General features: G+C 42.3%; 1 protein-coding gene across 7 annotated transcripts in view; it reads left to right on the top strand.

Moving 5' to 3' along the window:
• GSAP (gamma-secretase activating protein) overlaps positions 1 to 24,788 on the top strand; it is a 169,072-nt gene that overhangs the window by 70,867 nt on the left and 73,417 nt on the right. For all 7 annotated transcript variants that reach the window (XR_007920492.2, XM_070071192.1, XM_051848869.2 and 4 more), the window contains exons 2-5: positions 9,435 to 9,508; positions 10,473 to 10,529; positions 18,651 to 18,720; positions 19,029 to 19,082. Coding sequence is in view for 6 of the 7 variants with exons in the window: in XM_051848869.2 (XP_051704829.2) it covers positions 9,435 to 9,508; positions 10,473 to 10,529; positions 18,651 to 18,720; positions 19,029 to 19,082 (255 nt within the window). In the remaining variant the exon portion in view is untranslated. The remainder of the gene's footprint in view (positions 1 to 9,434; positions 9,509 to 10,472; positions 10,530 to 18,650; positions 18,721 to 19,028; positions 19,083 to 24,788) is intronic.

The raw sequence follows: 24,788 nt of genomic DNA, 5'->3' as shown, positions 1-24,788 counted from the left end.
TCGGCACAGCTCCAGCCATTGCCGCCAACTGGGCAGTGAACCAGCGGATGGAAGACCTCTCTCTGCCTCTGCCTCTCTGTAACTCTACCTTTCAAATAAATAAGTAAATCTTTAAAACTTTCGTGTGCAGGGCTGGTGTCGTGGTGCAGTAGATTAAGCCCTAGGTTGGAACACCTGTATCCCATGTCGGAGTACCAGTTTGAATGTCGACACCTCTGCTTCCATTCCAGCTAGGAAAGCATCTTAGCAAGAGGCAGGAAGGGAACTTTGATAGTTTTCCTCTACTTGGACTCAGCACTCAGTGCTTTTCCACTCCTTGCTTCTCCCACTCTCCCACACACATGGCTACTGGGTCAGTAACACTGCAGGAATCTTTTTTTTTGGGGGGGGGTTCCCTTGGCAATGAGATCCCCACATCTGTGCTGATTGCCCCTGGACCTTCACCATCAACACTGTTCCCTGTTATAAAACAGGGAAACTGACACTTTGATTTAGTGCTTGCTTGTAGCATCGCAGTATGTGATTAAGGGCTTGACTTTTTTTTTTTTTTTTTTTTTTTTTTTTTTTTTTTTTTTTGACAGGCAGAGTGAGAGAGAGAGAGACAGAGAGAAAGGTCTTCCTTTGCATTTGGTTCACCCTCCAATGGCCGCCGCGGCCGGCGCGCTGATCTGATGGCAGGAGCCAGGTGCCTCTCCTGGTCTCCCATGGGGTGCAGGGCCCAAGCACTTGGGCCATCCTCCACTGCTCTCCCAGGCCACAGCAGAGAGTTAGCCTGGAAGAGGGGCAACTGGGACAGAATCCGGCGCCCTGACCGGGACCAGGACCCGGTGTGCCGGTGCCGCAAGGCGGAGGATTAGCCTAGTGAGCTGTGGCGCCGGCCAAGGGCTTGACTATTAATTTTGTTTTTCAGCTTAAACCTCAGCCTGCTATGGATTTATTGCATTTTTTTAAAAACAGCTTCCATTTAATGAATACAAATTTCATAGATACAGCTTTAGGAATATAGTGGTTCTTCTCCCCCGCCCCATACCTGCCATCCCACCCCCTCTCCCATCCCACCTCCCACTTGCACTCCCATCCCATTCTTCATTAAGATTCATTTTTAATTAACTTTATACACAGAAGACCAACGCTATACTAAATAGATTTCAACAATTTGCATCCACACATATACACCAAGTATAAAAGCACTGTTTGAAGACTAGTTTTACCGTTAATTCTCATAGTACAACTCATTAAGGACAGAGGTCCTACATGGGGAGTAAGTACACAGTGACTTCTGTTATTGATTTAACAGCTAACACTCTAATTTATTATGTCAGTGATCACCTGAGGCTCTTGACATGAGCTGCCAAGGCTGTAAGCCTTTTGAGTCCACAAACTGTCAGTATTTAGACAGGGCCATAAACAAAGTGAGAGTCCTCTCCTCTCTTCAGAGAAAAGTACATCCTTCTTTGATGGCCCCTTCTTTCCACTGGAGTCTCACTCACATAAATCATTCATGTAGAACATTTTTTTGCCACAGTGTCTTGGCTTTCCATGCCTGAAATGCTCTTGTGGGCTTTTCAGCCAGATTTGAATGCCTTAGGGGCTGATTCTGAGATCAGAGTGCTGTTTAGGGCATTTGTCATTCTATGAGTCTGCTGTGTGGATTGCTTCCCATGTTGGAACATTCTCTCCTTTTTAATTCTATCATTATTACTGGAAACTTGGTCTTATTTACATGATCCCTCTGACACTTATCAGTATGATCAGTTCCACACTTAATATGATCACTTTAAGATGTAAGACGGCTTTAGTACCACCCAGCTTAATGGGATTTGGAGTCCTATGGCAAGTTTTTAGCTTTACCCTTAGGGTTAAGTCCATGGGAACACGTACCGAACTGTAGATCTCCTCCATCTCTTACTCTCATTTTTTAACTTGGATCTATTTTCAATTGAATTTATACACCTATGATTAATTCTTTGCTAAGTAAAGAGTTCAACCAATGGTATTAAGTAGTAAAAAATAAAAAACTGTCAACAGTCAAGCAAGGGCTGTTCAAGCCATTGCTTCTCATAGTGTCAGTTTCACTTCTATGGGTTTCCTTTTAGTTGCTCTGTTATCACAGATCAGGGGTAATGTGATATTTGGGACTGGCATATTTCACTAAGTGATTTTTTTCCTCAGAATCATCCATTTTGTTGCAAAAAAGCGGATTCTTGTAGTATTCCATAGGGTATGTATCCCACAGTCTTCCATTGACAGGCATTTAGGTTGATTCATTGTCTTAGCTATTGTGAATTGAGCTGCAATAAAAATGGAGGTACATATAACTATTTTATTTGCTGATTTCATTTCCCTTGGGTAAATTCCAAGGAGTGGGATGGCTGGGTCATATGGTAGGACTAGATTCAGATTTCTGAGGTATCTCCAAACTGTCTTCCATAGTGGTTTTACCAGTTTGCATTCCCACCAAAAGTGGATTAGGGTACTTTTTTTCCCTACATCCTCACTAGCATTTGTTATTTGTTGACTTATGTATGAAAGCCATTCCAATGGGGGTGAGGTGAAACTTCATTGTGGTTTTGATTTGCATTTCCCTGAGGGTTAGTGATCCTAAACATTTTTTCACGTGTCTGTTGGCCATTTGTAGTTCCTCTTTTGAAAAATGTCTGCTAAAGTCCTTGGCCCATCTCTTAACTGGATTGTTTGGTCATTGTGGAGTTTCTTGATCTCTTTGTAGATTCTGGTTATTAATCCTTTATCAGTTACATAGTTTGCAAATAACTTCTACTATTTTGTTGGCTGTCTCTTCACTTTCCTGATTATTTTGCCCTACAGAAGCTTCTCAATTTGAAGTAAACCCAATTGTTAATTTTGGCTTTGACTGCCCGTACCTCTGGGGTCTTCTCCAAGAACTCTTTGTGCCAATATCTTGCATGGTTTCACCAATGTTCTCTAATAATTTGAAGGTGTCAAGTCATAGATTTAGACCTTAATCCATGTTGAGTGGATTTTTGTGTAAGGTAGGGGTTTTGCTTCGTACTTCTGCATGTGGAAATCTGGTTTTCCCAGCACCATTTGTTGAAGAGACTGTCCTTGCTCCAGAGATTGGTTTTAGCTCCTTGGTCAAATATAAGTTGGTTGTAGATGTTTGGATTAATTTTTGGTGATTGTATTCTGTTCCATTGTTCTGGCCATCTATATTTGTACCAGTGCAAGGCTGTTTTGATTATAACTGGCTTGTAGTATATCTTGAAATCTGGTATTGTGCTGCCTCTGGCTTTGTTGTTGTTGTATAAGATTGCTTTAGCTATTCAAGGTCTCCTGTGCCTCCATATGAATTTCAGCATCATTTTTTCCAGATCTGAGAAAGATGTCTTTGGAATTTTGATTGGTATCGCATTGAATCTGTAATTTGCTTTTGTAAGAGTGGACATTTTTATGATATTGATTCTTCCAACCCAAGAATATTGAAGATTTTTCTGTTTTCTTGTATCTTCTATTTATTTCTTTAATGTTTTGTAATTCTCATCATAGAAATCTTTTGATATCCTTGGTAAAATGTATTCCAAGGTATTTGATTTTTTTTGTGTGTGTAGCTACTGTGGATGGGATTGATCTTAGAACTTCTTTCTCAGCCATAGCATTGTCTGGGTATATAAACGTGTTGATTTTTGTGTATTGACTTTATATTCTGCTACTTTTCAGAACTATTCTATGAGTTCTAATAGTCTTAGTGGAGTCTTTTGGATCCCTTATATATAGAATAATGTCATCTGCAAATGGGATAGTTTGACTTCATCTTTACAAAATTTGAATTCCTTCAATTCCTTTTTCTTGTCTGATGGCTCTGGCTAAAACTTCCAGGACTATATTGAGTAGCAGAGGTGACAGTGGGCATCCTTGTCTGGTTCTGTATCTCAGTGGCAATGCTTCCAACTTTTCCCCATTCAATAAGATGCTGACTGTGGGTTTGTCATAAATGGCCTGGATTGTGTTGAGGAATGTTCTTTCTATACTCAATTTGCTTAGAGCTTTCATCAGGAAAAGCTATTGTATTTTATCAGATGCTTTCTCTGCATCTATTGAGGTAATCATATGGTCTTTGTTTAGCAGTTTGTTAATGTGATGTATCACATTGATTTGTGAATGTTGAACCATCCCTGCATAAATCCCGCTTGGTCAGGGTGGATGATCTTTCTGATGTATTGTTGGATTCTATTCACTAAAATTTCATTGATGATTTTTGCATCTATGTTCATCAGGGAAATTGGTCTATAGTTCTCTTTCTCAATTGCATCTTTTTCAGGATTAAGAATTAGGATGATGCTGGCATCATAGAAAGAATTTGGCAGGATTCCCTCCCTTTCAATTGTTTTAAATAACTTGCAGAATTGGAGTTAATCCTTTTTAGTGTCTGGTCGAATTCAGCAGTGAATCTATCTGGTCCTGGGCTTCTCTTTGTTGGGAGGGCCTTTATTACTGATTCAATTTCCATCTCAGTTATGGGTCTGTTTAGGTTTTCTTATCTTCGTGGCTCAATTTAGGTAGGTTGCATGTGTCCAGGAATCTATCCATTGCTTCTAGTTTGTTGCCTTGGTAGTACAGCCCTTTGTAGTAATTTCTGATGATTTTTTATTTCTGTGGTGTTTGTTACATTTCCTTTTTCATCTCTAATTTTATTAATCTGGATCATTTCTCTCCTTTTTTTTGGTTAACTGGGCCAATAGTGTGTCAATTTTTTTTTCAAAAAACCAGCTTTTCATTTTGCTGATCTTTCGTATTGTTTGTTTTTTTGTTGTTGTTGTTGTTTCAATTTGATTGATTTAGTCTCTACTTTTAATTATTTCTTTGCTCCTACTAGTTTTGCATTTGGTTTGCTATTTTTCTAGATCCTTGAGATGCATTGATAGCTCACTTCTTTGGTGCTTCTCCAATTTTTTGATGTAGGCACCAATTGCTATATACATTTCCTCTTACCACTGCTTTTGCTATATCCCATAAGCTTTGGTATGTAGTGTTGTTTTCATTTGTTTCTAGACATTTTGTGATTACTCTTGATTTCTTCTATGACCAACTGTTCATTCAGGAGCATGTTGTTCAGTCTCCATGTGTTTGCATATATTCTAGAGATTTGAATTGCTGATTTCCAGCTTTGTTGCATTGTGGTTCAAGATGATGATTTTGATTTTTTTGAATTTGCTGAGAGTTGCTTTATGGCCTAGTATGTGGTCAATCCTAGAGAAGGTTCCATGCACTGGTAAGAAGAATGTGTATTTTGCAACAGTAGCATGAAAAGTTCTGTAGGTATCTGTTAGGTCCATTTGGTCTATAATATTGATTAAATCTGCTGTTTCCTTGTTGATCTTCTGTCAGGTTCATCTGTCCATTGCTGAAAGTGGGGTATTGAAGTCCCCCATTATTATTGTATTGGAGTCTAAGTCTCCCTTCAAATCACTTAACCTTTCTTTTAAATAGTCAGGTGCCCCATAGACAAGTCTAGTACTTGCTAATGCTAACCAATGGAGTAAATAAAGGGGAGAGTGATCCAACATGGGAAGTGAGATACTCAGCAGACTCATAGAATGGCAGATGTCCTAAGTAGCACTCTGGCCTCAGAATCAGCCCTAAAGGCATTCGGAGCTGGCTGAAAAGCTCATGAGAGTATTTCAGGCATGGAAAGCCAAGACACTCTGGCAAAAGATCTCTGCGAGTGAGATCCCAGTGGAAAGAACAGGTCATCAAAGAAGGAGGTACCTTTCTCTGAAGGGAGGAGAGAACCTCCACTTTGACTATGACCTTGTCTAAGCAAGATAAGAATCGGAGAACTCAAAGGGCTTCCATAGCCTTGGAAACTCATGACTGGAGCATAGGGAGATTACTGATGCCATAGACAGGAGTGTTAATTGGTAAAGTCAACAACAGGAGTCACTGTGCACTTACTCCTCATGTAGGATCTCTGTCCTTAATGTGCTGTGCATTGAGATTTAATGCTATAACGAGTACTCAAACAATATATTTCACTTTGTGTTTCTATGGGGGTGCAAACTGTTGAAATCCTTACTTAATGCATACTAAACTGATCCTCTGTAAAAAAAAAAAAAAAAAAAAAAAAAAAAAAAAAAAAAAGAAATTATCAATTCCCAACTTGACTCTCACTGGGATTAAACATGACAATAGGTCTGCTCTGATTTCATCATCATTTAAAAGAAAATCATCTATTATTTTTCACTTTATGTTTCTGTGTGGGAGCAAACTGTTGAAATCCATACTTGATGTATACTAAGCTGATCTTCTGTATATTAAGATAATCGAAAATGAATCTTGATGTGAATGGAAGGGGAGAGGGAGTGGGAAAGGGGAGGGTTGTGGGTGGGAAGGACGGTATGGGGGGGGGAAGCCATTGTAACCCATGAGTCGTACTTTGGAAATTTATATTCATTAAATAAAAGTTTAAAAAAAATAAATAGTCAGGTGCCCTATAATTAGGTGCATATACATTTATAATAGTTATATCTTCCTGTTGAATTGATCCTTTAATCATTACATAGTGCCCTTTTTTGTCTCTTTTTAACAGTTTTTGTATTGAAGTCTATTTTGTCTGATATTAAATGGCTACACCAGCTCTTTTTTGGTTTCTGTTGGCATCAAATATCTTTTTCCATCGTTTCACTTTCAGTCTGCGTGCATCTTTGTTGGTGAGATATGTTCTTGTAGGCAGCAAATAGATGGTTTTATTTTTTAATCCTTTCAGCCTGTGTCTTTTAACTTGAGAATTGAGACTATTTACATTCAATGTGACTATTGATAAGTAACGACTCTGGCCTGCCATTTTTCCAAAATTATTCCTAATTTTTTTACTTTGAATTTCATTTGATCTTTTACTGAAAGATTTTCTTCCTTTACCTTCTTTCATAGTGATGACCATGTTTCTGTGTGCAACATGTCCTTAAGCATCTTTTGTAGGGCTGGACAGGTGGTGAAAAATCCTTTCAATTTCTGTTTGTTATGGAAGGTCTTTATTTCACCTTCCTTCATAAATGAGAGCTTTGCAGGGTATGATATTCTGGGTTGACAGTTCTTTTCTCTTAAGACTTGGAATATAGCTCGGTCTTCTCTCCTAGCCTGGAGGGTTTCTGAAGAGAAGTCAGCTGTGAGTCTAATTGGAGATCCTCTGAAAGTAATCCTGTGTTTCTCTTGTGCACATTTTAGGATCTTTTCTTTATGTTTCACTGTGGAGAGTTTGATTACAAGGTGTCATGGTGAAGATCTTTTCTGGTCATGTCTATTAGGAGTTCTATGTGCTTTCTGTACTTGGATGTCCCTTTCTTTTTCCAAATTAGGGAAGTTTTGTGTTATTATTTCACTAAAAGGCCTTCTGATCCTTTCTTTCCATGCCTTCAGGAACTCCTGGAACCCTATTATTGGGTTGTTTGATAGTGTCCTGTGGATTCCCAACAGTGTTTTACAGTTTTCTAATTTCCTTTTTGTCTTTGGTTTGACTGTATAATTTCTTGTGCTTTGTTTTCTAAGTCCAATATTCTTTCCTCTGCTTCACTGATTCTGTTGTTAAGTTTTTCCACTGCATTTTGTATTTGTTCTATTGAATTCTTCATTTTATTTTGATTTCTCTTTAAGATCTGAATTTCACGGGAGAAATTCTTTGTCCTATATGGTTTTCAGTAGTTTGAGCATTTACTTCTGATTACTTCTATGTAATCTTATTAACTTTTTGAATTCCATTTCTTGCATTTCCTCTATCTCATCATCTTCACAATTGATCATTGATGTGTCATTCTTTTGGGGGCATCATGTTGTTTTCCTTATTCTTGTTTTTTGAATTGTTGCCTTTGTTCAGCATTTGTGGACATACTCACTGGTTTATTTCTTTTTTTTTTTTTTTCCTCACTGTGGTGGCTTTTATCATTGTATTATGACTTTAAAGATAAGTGGAATGTCTACTTTCAGTGAATCTCTAGAGGCTTGTTGTGGGTGTGGCCAGGGAGCTTGTTCAGTTCTCCAGGGTTAAGGGCGTGCCTATGGTGACACACCTTGCTTTGGCCTGGTAAATCTTTTTTAATCAGAAGGGAAATTTATTCTGCTCAGCTGAGCTCATCTCCTCAAAGGAGACCAGTGTCTGAGTGCTAGTCCCAGTGGGTAAACTATTTGTCAGCTCTGTCCCAAGGACCACACAAAGGATCTGTGCAGTCCACAGCATAAATTCAGATTCTCTAGAAATGTCTCACCTGGTAACCAGGAAGCCCTGAGTGTGTGGAGTCTCCCACTGTGACTGCCCAAAGTCCCAGCCACACCAAGAGTCCTCCCACACACCCTCAGTTTTTTTCCACAGTCCCTATATAGAAATCTCACACAGTCACAAGCTCTTAGCTTCCTGTTAGTTCTCTCCAGCAGTCAGGAGTCTCCGCTCGGCTGGTTGCTGGGCACTGACACGAGGTGGTGCAGCTGTTATGTATATCCAAAATGGCGCCTGCTCTATTGGCTTGCTACAGGATGCAGTTGTAAAATGATCGGGGAGAGAGAAACATGTCCATCCTTTTTTGTTTTTGTTTTTTCCTCCTCTAGTTTGGCAGGTACACTATCCTCCATGGGGCTCCAAGCCAGGTTCCCCCTAGGCTCTTCCTGCTGCCTTATCACCGGTGGCTTGGGCTGTTGTGGTCTGGTCCAACACTGGTGTGTAGGCTCTTGGCTTCTGGGTAGGCTCTCGGCTGCTGAAGTCTTAAGTTGTGGGCATCTACACCCTCCATGTAGGTTCGCTGTGTTCCCCTAATTTCGGTAGAGTTTCCTCTGCCATTTTCTCCCTAACTCTTCCCTAACTCTCTCCACTTCTTAAAAACTGTTTTCTCCTGGACTAGGGCAGTAAGCTTCCTCCCTGCTCCACCATCTTGGAACCACCTTTTATTGTTTTAAGACACCTGGTGGCTCAGCTGAGTGGCTAACAGGGGTTCATCTATGGGGAACTTACAACAGTGCTGAACTTGTAGGCTTCTAATAATTTTGCCTCAAAACACACAAAGCAAAAATTAAAAGGTACTTGAAATTTATCAAAGTATAACATACACATAACAGTAAACAGACCTCTCTCTGATTCTGCCTCTCTAAGACTCTGTCTTTCAAATAAATAAAATCTTAAAAAGTATATGGTCAAGAGTGTGACTATCAGTATACATAAGGCACATGAATACAACATCACCAACATCTCAGAAGTCTCCCTTGGGAGGCTGCCCAGTCACTACCCCTTCTCTTCCCTAGAGGTCACTATCATTCTGTTATCATAGAATGACAATAGACTTCTATTATCTTTGCCTGGTTTAAACATTATATGATGGAATCAACAGGATATACCATTTGCACTTTTTTTTACAAGTGTTATATTTGCAAGATGTTTTTCAACACCTAAGTATTAAATTATAATTATCTTATTTCAGATGTTTTGGAAAATTATGAGAGCTTACGTGTACTAAACGTTGAAAGAAATGGAAATATTATTTATACCTATAAGGTATGTCTATAGTCTCTTTTTTATTACTGTGGTAAAATCTATGGAACATAAAACCTTCTAACCTAATCATTTTATCTATTTATGTAGAATTTCATGCTATATCTTTCTGAGGGGGTAATGAAAATGATTTGTTGGCATATAACCTTAAACATATGACCTTATTTCTTGTGGAGGTGGTTGAATAGGTAGATGATTGAAGTTCAGAATGAAGGGGCATGTCTAACATAATGCTCAAAATTTTTGAATAAACATTTTAACTTTTCTAGAGGAAAAATGACAAGTAAAAGGTTTTTAAACCTAACTAACGTGTTACATTTTTATCTTTGCAAAAATACCAAATACAGATGCTCTGGCTAGTCAGACTTAGATTTGCTAGGAATTTTGAAGCATTGTCATTTAACAGTGTGTTTTCAATGTTAAGTGCTCTAATGAGAATTTGGTGTTTTCCAATGACTGGTAGGAATATGAAAGAATAATTCCTGTGGCCAGCTTGCTTTGCCAGCATAGTATCCCTGTACTGTTTTTTTTTTTTTTCCTTTTGGTTAAAGTTTCTAAGTTTTATCCAAGGATAGTGCATTTATAGAATTGTATGATTCAGAAAGTTTCACTTACAAGAATATCATGGGCTTTTTCTAGCTGCCGCCATTACCCTTTATACATATTCTCTTTAAGATACACATGGAGGCATGAAAAGAGTCACTCCTTCCGCTGGTCAGCCCTGATGGATAGGGTGTCCTCAACTCACTGGTCTGTGCACTGTTGGTCTGTTTTATTACTGAAGCCCAAATGGCCAGCTGCATCAGGTTCAGTCCCTTTCTGAAGTACATGGCAAGCTTCCTTTAGAGTGCTTATTGCTAGGACTAGTTGAATTATTGCAGGGTCTATTTAAAAACCAGCGACACTCTGACTTCCTAAACAATGGCCTTTAATGAGCATCTGCGTAACTATTTATTTTTTCTCTTAGGACTATAAGGGAAATGTCTTCTTTGGATTATATGACTGCCGGACCGGACAGAACGAGGTAAAAGTCGCCGTAAATCATAGATGAGTCATTAGCTACAGCTTTTAGTTTTCCCCTTCCTGCTTCATTTTTTCCTAGCTCTAATTCCAACTTCATTTTCTGAAATTTTATTTTTATTTCTTTGCCTGTCTTTCCCCTTCTACCTTCTCTTGGCCCCCATTATCTTAAAAAAAAAAAAATGTACAAGGATTCCTGGGCAGAAACATCAGCTGAACTCTTAGTCCTTTGAGATTTAAGTGAAACTTGCTCACCCCAGTTAGCCAAGATTTTCTAGGGGAGTAGGAAGCCCAGGGGCTCTTGCAAAATCTGTGCTCCCAAGTCATCTGCTAGTGTCTGGCTCTGCATTCGGTTTCTGCTCCACATTCTCTTACCTTCTCATTATTCCTCAAACAGTCCCTAGATGGAAATCAGCTTCCTTTGCCTAATTTCCTCTCAAATTACCCCTATAGCATGGATTAGGCAGGGTTTGCCGAATTCTTGGGATGAATAGGATGGAGTTATTTTCTGAATGTGTAAAAATAATTTAGAATATCAGAGCCCTTGAATTTAAAATGTCCTTGATCAATAAATTTCAGCTTTCTCACAGGTCAACTTACTCTTCAGACTTCCAATATGTTGCTTGGTAAATTTTTCTCTGCTTTCCCATTCTTCTACCCTTGATCTGTATTCATAGATTAATTCATTCACTCATTCATCGATCCAACAAATAGATGCTAGAGGCCCACAGTGGTGACCGAGACAAACCCTTTCAGAGTTTAGTCTAGGGAAAGAGACAGTACGATCCCAAGTTTTCAGTGGAGTTCTTAGCTTGCTTTTTATGTGGTTTCTTTTCTAAGAAAGTGAGTTGGCAGGAAGCATCAGTCTTCTATCCTGTAGTGGAGGGGACTGAACAAATCTTTGGTAGATAGATGCTTCTCCTCCAAGATTGTAGTGCTTGAAAGTAAGCTCATTTTCCATGCCTATGTGCTTCAGCCCTATTGCATTCGGCTTACTGCCTGGTGAGGGGTAGGAATTTGGTGAATGCTTTTCAGTGAATAAATACTGATCGATTCCATCCAGAGAGGCTGTTTTCAAATTTCTTCTAGTGACAAAGCTCCTTTGGATATACAAATATGGAAGTTAGTTCAGAAAACAAAGTGGCTAATGGGTAAATTAATGGGTAATTAACTAGTTTTTAAATCAGGCAACTTGGGGCTGGTGTGTAGCCCCATATGGGCTCCAGTTTGAGTCCTGGCTGCTTCACTTCCTATCTAGCTCCTCACTACTGCTCCTGAGAAAGCAGCAGAGGATGGCCCAAGTGCTTGGGCCCCTGTACCCTCATGGGAGACCTGGAAGAATCTCTTGGCTTCTGGCTCCCAGCCTTGGCCTTGACCATTGTAGCCATTTGGAAAGTGAATCAGCAGATGGAAGATCTCATTCATTCTCTCTCTCTCTCTCTATGCCTTTCAAATCTTTTTTTTTTTTTTTTTGTAAGATTCATGTATTTAAGATGTAGAGTTAGAGAAGGAGATACATAGAGAAAGGTCTTCCATCCACTGGTTCACTCCCCAAATGGCTGCAATGGCTGGAGCTGTGCTGATCTGCAGCCAGGAGGCAGGAGATTCTTCTGAGTCTCCCATATGTGTGTAGGGACCCAAGCACTTGGGCCATGTTTCATTGCCTTCCCAGACCATTAGCAGAGAACTGGATTGGAAGAGGAGCAGCCAGGATTCCAGTCATTGCCCATATGGGATGCCAGTGCCGCACACAGAGGCTTAGCCCACTATGCCATGGTGTGGGCCCCAAATAAATCTTTAAAACAACAAAAACGGGCAACACTTGATTGTGAACTGTAGTTGCTGTCTTAGTCCTTTTCCTGATGTTGTAATTGAATACCCAGGACTTGGTGATTTCTAAAGAGCAGAACTTTTTATAGTTTTATAGTTTTTATAGTTCTGAATGCTGGGAAGTCCAAAATCGAGGGGCTCACATCTTGCTGCATCATCCCAACTTGGAAGGAAGAAGAGTAAGGGAAGTGAGAGCAAGAGGGGTGGAATTCACTTCATAATAAACCCCCTCCCAGGATAACTGGCCCACTTGTGTGAAAACAACATCAAAGCATTCATGAGTGCAGAGCCCTCGTGACCCAGTCAGCTTTTCTTAGACTCCTACCACCCAACACTGTGGCAATGGGCATTCTGTTTCCAATAGATGAACTTTGGGGGGAAACATTCAAGTTACTACAGCTGCTAAGCAACTCCCTCCCCCCCCGCACATACTCATGAATCCTTATAACCCACATGCTTTTTAATCAGCCCTTTAATAGTTTGAGGTCATGAATTTGTATGCCAAGTCTAGTTGGGCTTTCAAATTCTCAACTATGCTTTGCCTTGGAGGGGTACTGCCAAGCAAAAGATGCTGTCTCTTGGTGACAGAGCTTCAGGATGGAATGATGGTGGCTGCTCATCCTTTGCTTGAAATTTTTTTTTTTTTTAATTTTCAAGCTAGTGCAGCGATGTCCCACATACCCTTCACCCCATTTTCTCTGACTGTTACATCTTGTGTGTATAGAGTTCCTTCTTTAAATCCCTTTACCTTTCCCATTTACAACTATCTTCAATTTTTTCCTTGAACTCTGAAATCCACAGAAATAGACACTGGTACACTTCTTGTCTCAATTGTCAAGCATATTAGAAAACATGAGAAGGGAAGTAAATTAGGTTTACCCATTAATTACTTTCCATTTTTCTCACTGTTTTTTTTAAAGGTTGATTGATTGATTCCAAAGATAGTATAGGATAGAGATATTGAATGATTGATTGATGGATACGACCTGGACTAGGCTGGGTCGAGCCAGGAGCCAGGAACTCCATCTGACTGTCCTATGTAGGTGGCAAGATTCCCCTTTGATCATTTCCTTTCTCTTTCAAGAACTTTTTTTAAGCTATTATCTTGGGGTAAGTATACTGATGAAATAAATTCTCATAGTTTTCCTTTATCTAAGAATGTCTTAATGTTTTCTTTTTTCAAGGATAACTTTGCCAATTATAGAATTCAAGATTGACAGTCCCTATGTTTCAGCTCTAGAGAAATGTGCCACTTTTCTCCTGACCTCCATAATTTCTTATGAGTAATCTTCTGGATTTTAATATTTAAGAATATTGTGATAGAGATTTAGAGGAAGATCTTCCATCCATTGTTTTATGTTCCAAATAACTGTAGCAGCAAGATTTGGACCAAGCTGAAGCCAAGAGCTAGGAACTCCATCCAGGTCTCCCACATTGAGGGTGGGAACCCAGGTACTTTGGCCATTTTCTGCTTTCCCAGGAGCATTAGCATGGATTGGAAGGAGAGCAACTAGGACTCTTAACTGGCACTGTAATATAGGATGATGACATAAAAGGTGACAACTTAGCCTGGTGCACCACAGTGCCAGACCCAAGCTGCTGTCTTTTAAATTGTTTTCCTTCATTTTCCCCTAATTCTCAAAATTTTTGTTTGTCCTTAGTTTCCTAAAGTTTGATCTTGACATGTATCGGTATGGATTTGTTTGGGTTTTTCTTGTTTGGGATTCACTTAGGTGGTTTTTTTTTTTTTTTTTTTTAAATGACATTCATTTATTTGAAAGGCAGGAAGACATTAAGTTAATCTTAGGAGATGGAACCCCTAGGGCCAGCATTGTGGTGTAGCTGCTGAAGCTGCCACCAGTGAAGCTGGCATCACATATGGGTACCAGTTTGTGTCCTGGCTATTCTGTTTCCATCCAGCTCTCTGCTGTGGCCTGGGAAAGCAGTAGAAGATGGCCCAAGTGCTCAGGTCCCTGCCACCCACGTGGGAGACCCAGAAGAATCTCCTGGCTTCTGCTTGGCCCTGCCCTGGCTATTGTGGTCATCTGAGGAGTAAAACAGTAAATGATGGTTCTTTCTCTCTCTCTTTCAAATAAAGAAATGTCTTTTTTTTAAAATAAAGATTTGATTTATTTATTTGAAAGAATTAGAGAGGTAGAGACAGAGAGGTCTTCCATCCGCTGGTTCACTCCCCAATTGGCGGCAGTGGCTGGAGCTGTGCCGATAAGAAGCCAGGAGCCAGGAGCTTCTTCCGGGTCTCCCACTTGGGTGCAGGGGCCCAAGGACTTGGGCCATCTTCTACTGTTTTCCCAGGCCATAGCAGAGAGCTGGATTGGAAGTGGAACAGCCTGGACTAGAACTGGTGCCTATATGGGATGCTGGCGCTTCAGGCCAGGGCTTTAACCCACTGTGTCACAGCGCCAGCCCCAAGAAATAAGTCTTAAAAAGAGGGGCCAGTGCTATGGCATAGTGGGTTAAGCTGCTGCCTGAAGTGCAGGGATCCCATATAAGTGCTGGTTCCATTCCTGACTGCTCCACTTCTGGTCCAGCTCCCTGCTAATGTACTTGGGAAAGCCATGGAGGATGGCCCAAGTGCCTGGGCCCCTGCATCCGCATGGGAGACCCAGATGAAGCTCTTGACTTTGGCCTGGCCCAGTCCTAGCCCATTGTGGCCACTTGGGGAGTGAACCAGCAGATGGTAAACCTCTCCCTCTCTGTAACTCTGCCTTTCAAATAAATAAAAAATCTTTCCTTTAAAAGGTTTATTTAGTTTAAAAGTTATCTGTCTTGCTAGGTTTCCCCTTTCCTGTTTCTTTGGCTAGGGTGTGTATGTGTGTGTGCTTCTCTCTGCTCCTGTCTGCATTTCTGTTGTATTTGCTTCTTATGCTTTGAGTCTAGGATATATGATGCACAAGGAAAACCCAGGGAACGCACCACTGGAGAGTCTGCCTGCCTTAGTCATCTTAGATTTGTGTTATACACACCAAGGCATTTTCAGTTATACTTAGTATAAGGGAGGGGGTGACATTTGTCTTTTTCACATTGACACTCTCTCAAGTTTTGACTGAGTGATTTCTCCTTGCAGTAGCCCAGTTGGAGGAAATCACATATGCATAATAAATTTCAATACCTGTCCTTCCTCACCCTCTCTCACCTCTTCTCTCCATTCCCTTTCATGTGGGCCTCTCCTGTTTGTGCATACAAGAGTGGTTATGACTTCAACTAGTTGAATACAAGTGAATACTGGACTTCCTAGGAATTTGGGGCATAGATTCTCCTGTCTCCCAATGGATTCGGTGATATGCAAATGTGAGGTTGGAACTACTGTGGCTTTGGGGGCTAGAACCTGGATCTTCAATATGTGGAGGCCCAAAATGTGTTGATCCCATAATGCTGGAAGAATAGGCATTTGGAGGTCTGCTGAAGCCTTGTACTCTACGCTACTGAATTCTATGAACCACTGTGAAGCTGCCTTTTTGCATAAGCTGTTTGGGCTGATTTAAAAAATTTTTATTTCTCATACACACACACACACACACACACACACACAGAGAGAAAAGAGAGGAAGATATAGATCTCTTCAATTTGCTGGTTCACTCCCCAAATGTCTATAACAGCCAGGGCTGGGCCAGACCAAATTCAGGAGACTGCAACTCCTTCTGGGTCTCCCGTGTGGGTGGTAGTGACCCATGTATTTGAGCCATCATCTGCTGCCTCCCAGGGTGCATTAGCAGGAAGTTGTCTTGGAGCTTGGAGGAGCCAAGACTCAAACTGGTATTCCAGTATGGGATGCAGGCATCCCAAGCTGCAGCTTAACTTGCGGTACCACAATGCTCACCCCAGCTTTGAGGGTTTGATTCTACAGAAATACTTGCACAGGTTTGTAAATATGTATGTAAAAGGAATTTCCCTGGATCATTGCCATGTCCAAAGATAGGGGAGCAATGAAATGCTTCTTAGGAAGTTCTTTGGAAATCAGTGCAACTGTTAGAGGATTCAGAAGGCTGTAAATGTATGCTGGCACAGGAGGTTCTCCAAAACACTGTTATAAGAGAAAAGGAAACTGTCCAAATAACATTCCATTTAGGTCTTAAAAAGCTTACTAGACTAGAGTTACGGTACGATGTGTTAAGCCAAAGCCTGTGATGCTGGCGTTCCATATTCAGATGCTGGTTGGAGTCCTGGCTGCTCCACTTTTGATCCAGCTCCCTGCTAATGTGCCTGAAAAGGTGAAAGTAGATGGTTCAAGTGCTTGAGCCCCTGCCACCCACCTGGGAGACCCAGATGGAGTTGGTGCCTCCTGGCTTTGGCTTGACCCAGCCCTGGTCATTTGTTGCGATTTGGGGAATGAACCAGCAGATGGAAAATTGATTCCTCTCTATCTGACCATCTTTCAAATAAATAAATAGGTAGATAAATAGACATATAAATAGATGTCTTTTAAAAACTTACAAGAAAACTATGCAGTGTAAATGCATAAATAAATACTGAAAACTCATGAAAGATCTAGAAGGCTCTAGAGAAAAATGATCAACAATATTCGTTTTCAAAGGGAGTTGGCCTGGTTGCTCCTCTTCCAGTCCAGCTCTCTGCTGTGGCCCAGGAGTGCAGTGGAGGATGGCCCAAGTGCTTGGGTCCTGCACCCCATGGGAGACCAGGAGAAGCACCTGGCTCCTGCCTTTGGATCAGCGCGGTGTGCCGGCTGCAGCGCGCTGGCCACGGCAGCCATTGGAGGGTGAACCAACGGCAAAAGGAAGACCTTTCTCTCTGTCTCTCTCTTTCACTGTCCACTCTGCCTGTCAAAAACAAACAAACAAACAAAAAACAAGGGGAGTTTGGATTGGCTGAATATAATAGACTTGGACAGTGTTTGCATCTTTTAATCCCTGAGACTATGCTCATGTGTGGTTTTATAATTGAAAGGATAAAGCATTGAAAATCAAGCATATACAATTGTGATTCTTCTCATTTACCATTTGACTCTTGCTCTCAGTGAGGGATTCTAAGGAAACCAGGATTTCTCACATGAATCATTATCTTTTTAACTCAAAGTTCACTTTCTCAATTGTTTCCTGACTTTCCCAATGTTTTCTGCCAACTTCGGACTGCAGAATTCTAGTGTGTTCTCAGGGCCTTTATAGTCTGTGTACTAACTGCCTTCTTGATACTTAGGCTGTTAACTATTTCCCTTCGCTGATTCTCTGCTGGGTTTCAGACTGGTTGTCTTTCCTATATTTTGAGTGTCCCGTCCGAGCTTTTGTCTGACGTTGCACTGGTTGTCTGCAGATCCTCGCTCCGAGCTGCACATTCTCCTGTGTGACCATATGTTTTAATACTCAAGGCAATGGAGTCTTGCAACTCTGGGACATCACAAGCAGCAAACAGAAAAGAAAAAGATTAAATAATCATAATAGAATCCTCTGCCCATCCTCTAGCCCCACAGAAGATTCTCTCGTGACAGTGTCTAAGACAAAACGAGTGACATCTTCATCAGTTGTGTGTTTTGATGAAAACTTCACTTGCCTTAATGATGATGATAGCAAACATGTACGTGCTTATTTTTTTGTGGTAGACATTGTACTAAGTGCTTCATGTGGATTATCTCACTTGATCTTCCTAACAACTTCTTGAAATAGATTTTACTCACTGGGGATGGAAAGGCTAAGTAATTTGTCTCAAATCACACAGCCACTGAGTGGCAGACTTAGGATTTCAGTTTGGGTCTCCTCCAGCTCCAAGGTCTGCGCTCTTCAATACTAGGTTTTGTTGTCTCATGGCTAAGTCTCAGGGTCAAACATGGTATCCAATAGCCGACTTTTCATTAAACAGTTATCTGGGGGCCAGTGTTGTGAGGCAGCAGGTTAAGGCCCTGCTTTGGATGCCAGCATCCCATATCAAGTGCCACTTTGAGTCTTGGCTGCTCTGCTTCTGATCCAACCCCCTATTAATCTACCTGGGAAGGTATCAGATGATGGCTCAAGTGCTTGGACCACTCATGTGGGAGACCCAGATGGAGCTTTGGCCTGGTCGAGTTCTGCTGTTGGAGCCATTTGGGGAGTGAACCATTGTGGATGGAAGATCTCTGTCTCTGTCTCTGTCTGCATCTCTCTCTCTCTCTCTCTCTCTTTGCCTATTTAGAAACCTGAAACATCTTAGCATGAAAAAACGTACAGTTTATTGATTGTTTTGTAAATGCTTTGCCACAATCATACTTGGTATGGGGCTTAATGGAAATTTATATTCCTATAACTGATATTTAATTTGAAACCCCAAATTAATACTTTTGTCTTTCTAGCATCTGTATACTTTTGAGAAAGACTTGCAAGTTATCAGTGGCTCTGTCAACAGTGAGAGGACTTTGCTTGGTAAGTTGACCTCTTTTGTTGCTACATGTCAGGAACTGAACTGCATCTTTTGAGAGTTTCAAAGTACTGGATTTTTGCAATATTCGGTTTTTCCATAACAATGATTATCTGGGAAGGAAATGTTGTTGGGAAATTAGATTTGAATTAAAGAATCAGTAGGGTAACCCTACAAAAAAAGAATCTTTTCTATTCCACCTTAACCTTCCCCTGACAGATTCTTTGAGCCCTGGTTTATTTTGGGGATAAATGATAACCTTTGACACATCACATGGAATAACTGCTCATGGATTTTTGTTTTCTTCTGTTAGCTGCAAGTTTTGTTCAGTCTACTAAAGAAGGAAGAAGGAATGAGCTTCAACCAGGTAATGAAGTTAGACACTTTAGCGCCTATTGCTTGATGAAAATGTATTGCACTACTCACTTGAATTTCAAGCAGCTTTAGAAATAACCTTGGCATATTTCAGAATGAAAAAACAAAGGTCAAGGCAAGCATGAACAAGTCTTTCAAAAATTTCCCAAGTAATCGAGGAAGTACAGAAAATAACAACAAAGAAAAGCAGAAGTATTTGGGTTATAATTAGTACTGGAAGACTAAGCAAGTGCTGAGAATTTTTTTTTTTTTTCAGGACACTATGGCCAGGAGCTGGCTATAAGTTTGGGAGAGTCAAGGACACCATTTTTTCTTATAGCTGCTTAAATATTGATTAATATCTAATAAATTGTGCATAGTCCACCAATACTAAATAAAAAGCAATTCCACTGACTTGCCAAGGCGTGGTTTCAGTTGTGGTTAGGCGACACTCTCCTGCCTTTCCCCCTTTTCAATAGGTTAGTGTTCAGTCCCATCCACTTGTCCAGCACGCAGCAGTAGTACGCGCTCGCTCCGGGTCAGGTGCTGTGCATGTGTTAGGCATGCAGTGGGACGCGAGAGAGGTGTGGCCGTCACCCTCATTGAACTCCAACACTGGTCCCAGATTCCAATCACAAATGCATACAGTGGACAGATGCATACACAGGGAAAGAAGTGAAGTGTAAGAAACACTGAGTGACCCACAAAGGGTTTTTGTTCTTTCTTCTTTGAACATGCAAACCAAGACATACTTATCTTTAACGAAAGAAAGAATTCAAGGGGCTAGTTGTGGGGTGAGGGTGCCCCATGGAGGACTTCAATGGGACAGCCACAGCGCAGCTCTAACTTTTTGTTGTCAAATAGGCCAGACAGCTCAGTGGGGCCAGCTTCTCGGTTTATCAAGAGAAGTCTGGACTTTCTTGTAATAATAATAATAATAATTTGTAAGTGTTAGCACAAGCATTTTAAAAAATCCTGCATAGGCAATGTTAATCGCCTGTGGGCTAGGGCCAGCCTGAGACGACATTCGCAACCTCTGGTCTCGTGGCTCTCCTATCAGCCTCTTGCTATTCTGTTCCTGGTGCTTTCCACCTGCTCTGTTTGTTCGGCACTTAAATTCCTCCTTTTGTTTACACAGTTTCCACTCAGATATGTTCTCCTGGGGTTGCATGTGATGGAAAAACCCTTTGTACACATTCTGCACGTGAGGCTTGTGAGGCTGACTCGAGTGTCTTGTGATGCCCGTTTCCTTATAGAACCTGCTTAGAGGGCCAAGGGACCCAGTGCCGAGTCTCGGTGAGGCCTTTTTTGGGGGGGCCTTTGCTAAAGTTTATGGGAGGTGTTGGGGTAGGGTAAGAGGCTTTCCTGCCGTCTCCTCCTTTATGTTACTCATCCTTGCCTTCCTCCGCCTTGAGATCCAGAGAACCACGATGGCCCCTTCCCTCTTAGCACGCTCTGCTGCTCTTAGAAGCAGGTGCAATGCTGGCTTCAGAGGAGAGAACTGGACTAGCTGCAGTGAAATAGGACCTAGGACATTGGTGTCCTGTCTCCTAAAACAAGGATACAGTCAAACCGGGAGATGGCCCTATCTCCTGGGCTGAACCAATGAACCTGTTTACCCAAGAAGAGAAAGGCCTAGCACCTCGTATTCTTTGAGATGGCCAGGCCAGCTGTCTGCACGGGACCTTGGATCTCTTCTTTGTGCTTCCTAGTTCTTGCCTGTCTGGTTCCTTTTAGAAACTCTTCATTGTGCTGGGGAATCCAGTAGTAACTGTCATCTCTCATGATGTTTACTGCCCATGCCTGGTTGTCACATAGAAAAGTAGTAATTCCTGATGATGTATGTTAGAAAATGCACTGTGAGACTGACTGCACTGTCACTTGTATTTGATAATAAGTTATGTTCACACGTGCTTGCTCAGTCTTGGCAGTTGACATCTGTATTGAGATGATCTGTTCGCATCTTTGAAAACATACATAGTTATTGTATTAGATACCTTGGTGCTTTGCACCTTAGCACACCTTTCGTGTCAGCTGCTGTGGGGAGACCCAGCTCCACTCAGGTATAATTGACACGGCCTCACCTTTGCTGCTCCACCTGCTTCTTGCTTTTTTGTCCAGGGCTTTTGTGAAAATGTTTATTACCTACAGTGGTGCTCAACAGGGTAACCTGCAAACAATGGGGGCAGGGCAAGGAGCTGAAGGATGAGTGCCCCCCTCCTGACCCTCATGGTGCAAAAAACACTCAAACAGCTTCAGATCCAAGGGGTGTGTGTGTGTTTCAGGTTTTATTTCTTTGAAAGGTAGAGTTACAGAGAGAGAGGGAGAGACAGAAAGGTCTTCCATTCATTGGTTGACTCCTCAAATGGTCGCAACGGCTGGAGCTGGGCCAGTGCCAAGCCAGGAGCTTCTTCCAGGTCTCCCATGCGAGTGCAGGGGCCCAAGGACTCGGGCCATCCTCCATCGCTTTCCCAGGCCATAGAAGAGAGCTGGATCGGAAGTGGAGCTGCCAGGACTCGAACCGGCGCCCACACGGGATGCTGGCACTGCAGGCGGTAGCCTCACCTGCAGTGCCACAGCACTGGCCTCTGAGGCAAGGATTTGAGTGCGATTGGTGTATTTGGGGGATGATCCCGGGAAACCTCACAAAGGGCGTGTTTGATCAGAGCTCTGATAGAGGAGAAAGGGAAGGCACATTTCCAGCCACACGGACACCTGGCACCAAGAGCCCTGAGGCTGGACTGGACTTGGAGACTCACAGTTCAAGGGCAGCAGGGAGGTCAGGGAGGCTGGAGTGGAATGAACAAGGGGCAGAATGGAAGGCACTGAAGTCAGTGGGAAAAGGGGGTGAGTGGCGGGCGGATCATGTAGACCCTAGGAGGCCATTGTGAAGCGGAGGCCTTTGTGCCCAGTAAAGTGGGGAGCAGTGTGGGTTTTGAGCAGGGAAGTGGCTGGACTTTGGATAAGGAGCACGGTAGCTGCTGTGCGGAAAATGGACCGCAGGAGGGCAGGAAGAAAGCCGGGAGGCTGCTCGGACCGCTCCCGGTGCCTTGCACTGCAGGGTTGGAGCAAGGCTGGGATGTGTTTAGAAAACAGACTTGGCAAAATTGCCTGTGGATTTGACAGGATATGGGAAAAAGAGACAAGGATGACTCGCTCTGAGGGTTTTTGGCCAGAACAGGTGTGTGAGTGCGTGCACTGTTGGAGGCTATAGGAAAGAAGACTTGGGTTTTGTCCCGTGCTAAGTTCGCTGTGAGGTAGGAAATTGGATGTGAGTCCCAAGTTCAGGTGAGAGACTGGAGCTTCAGATACGCAACTGGGAGTGGTCAGTGTTTGGACGGTTTGCTCATGGTCAGAGTCCCATGAAGATTTCAGCACCGATGTTTGCAGAAAGTACCACAGGATCCAGGCTTTATCCTTTGAACAGATATTTTGGAAAGGCGTTTTGTCTTCATGAAGCCATTTGTTTAGAAAATGTGGCTTGCCTCAAGATGCTAACATTTGATTGCTTGAAGTGAGACCCCCCCCCCTGCCCCCACTACTGCAAAATAGACAAGCTGTGACATTTTTCATGTAGACAAAATAGAGTTCTTTGGTGCATGCACTTTATACCACAATACAGTGTTCATCACCAGTGCTTCTCGCCTTGGCTGGGCCCATGGTGAGTCAACGTTTCATCTAGAAAACGGCCAGGCCCAAGTTGGCCACTGCTCTACATGGAAGATTCCTACTGGGCAGCGGTTGGGGCGACCTTGTGCGTCAGGGTCCCTTTGCTGCTGACACTCTTTAGAACCTCTGGGTGCCCCTATAGGCAGAAGCGTGCACCCGGGTGCTCCGGAAAGCCGAGGTTCAGGTCAAGGGCTCTACTAACCAGAGCTCCTGCAGAACCACTCCCTACGAGACTCTTGTGAACTTGTCACCGTGTCACAGCCTGTATGCTCACCTACGTCAGACCAGGCTCCTCGGTCTCCTCTCCCCAGTCATACCTGGCCCTGTGCTTCGGTCCCTCAGCGCCTGCTCCCACTGTCCTCCATCCCCTGCCTGCCTCGTCTTCCCCTTCAGTGACAGCCTCCTCAGGCTCCGCCCACACCTAACTTCCCTCAATTCTAAATTCAAGTTCATGGTGGAACCTTGAGATTTTACGTCCGAAATGATTGTAGACGTCATCTTGTTCTATGGTATTTTATTTAATAATGGGAGATTGAGGCTTAGGAAAGTTTGGTGATATTCTGAAAGGCATCTGTTGGGGTAGTGGTTGAACTAAAACTCGAAGCATGTCTCTGGAGTCCTATTCCAGAGTGTGTCCTGTTACACTGTGAAAGCACTTGATTCTGTTAGTGAGAGGAATTCCTGTTCGCAAAGCTTACTCTTATCCTTGTGCTAGTTACGGTAGTTGAAAGTCTGAGATGCTCTAAAGAAAGGAAAAATGAGTGCAGGAAGATTGTTTCTGTCCTTAAAGCTTCTCCAATTTTACTTTCTTAAAAAAAAAGTCTTATTTATTTACTTGGTTCTCATTTGTTCTGTCGTTGCAGGTTTGTCACTCATTGACTTACTTGCCTTTTCAAGTCATCTTTTAAAGGCATGTTTGTAGAAACATTGGTCCTTGACATTGTTAGTCTACCTCCTAGAAATTGTTTTACATTTTTTAGAAAAGGTTTTTGTTTATTTGAGAGGTAGAGTTAGAGAGGGAGAAACAGAGAAATGTTTTCCATCTTCCAGTTCACTCACCAAGTGGCCGCAATGGCCAGAGCTGGGCCAGTTTGAAGCCAGGGGCTTCTTCCCGTTTCCCATGTGGGTGCAGGGGCCCAAGGACTTGGGCCATCTACTGTTGCTTTCCCAGGCCTTAGCAGAGAGCTGGATCAGAAGAGGAGCAGCTGGGATATGAACCAGTATACATATGGGCTGGTGCCACAGGCAGAGGCTTAACCTATCACGCCACAGAGCCAGCCCTTTATATATTTAAAAAGACTTATTTCTTTGAAAGAGTAGTGACAGTGAAGGAGAGACAGATTTTTCATATGCTGGTTCATTCCCCAAATGCCCAAAACAGCTGGGGCAAGGCTAGGCTAAAGCCAGGGGCCAAGAACTCATTCTGAGTCTCCCACATTGGTGGCAGGATCCCAGGTATGTGGGCCATTGTCTGCTGCTCTCCAGGCACTTTAACAGGAAGCTGGATCCGAGGCATGGGGAAGTTGGGACATGAATCAGGCACCCCCACGTGTGTGGGCATCCCCAAGTGGTGTTTTAGTCTGCTATACTACTACTCCTGCCACCATTTTATATCCTTTACCTTAAAAAATTTTTTTTTTCAAAATAAAGGAATGTTGTCAGGTTACTTTCTTGAATCATGGCCAGTTTTCAACATTTAATTCCAGGTTGCTGCGCTACCCCCAATTTGCATGTCAAGATAAAGACAGCAAGAGAATCCCTGATATTAGAATCTTAGTAAGAACTCAGACATAAGGCAGCTGATTTTTTTTTTTTTTTTAATTTTTAGGCTTTAATATTGGAGCAGGGGAACCTCTGGCTGAAGTCTGGGTGTCTGTCGTAATCCCGTTCTAGCTCATGTCCACAGCCTTCCTCATGGCTCTCTTCTGTAGCATCCGCTCAGATGTGACACTGAGGAAACTGGTGGCTCATTGTCAGTGCTGCTGTCCACCATCCCTGTCTGACTGAGAGGCCCTGGCGGCCACTGTGTGTTCATGCAGAGGAAGTGGCT

Source organism: Oryctolagus cuniculus, chromosome 3 (assembly GCF_964237555.1).
Source record: "Oryctolagus cuniculus chromosome 3, mOryCun1.1, whole genome shotgun sequence".
Lineage (NCBI taxonomy): Eukaryota > Metazoa > Chordata > Mammalia > Lagomorpha > Leporidae > Oryctolagus > Oryctolagus cuniculus.
Note: the sequence above shows the minus strand (reverse complement) of the source record. Positions and strands in the feature narration are given on the sequence as shown.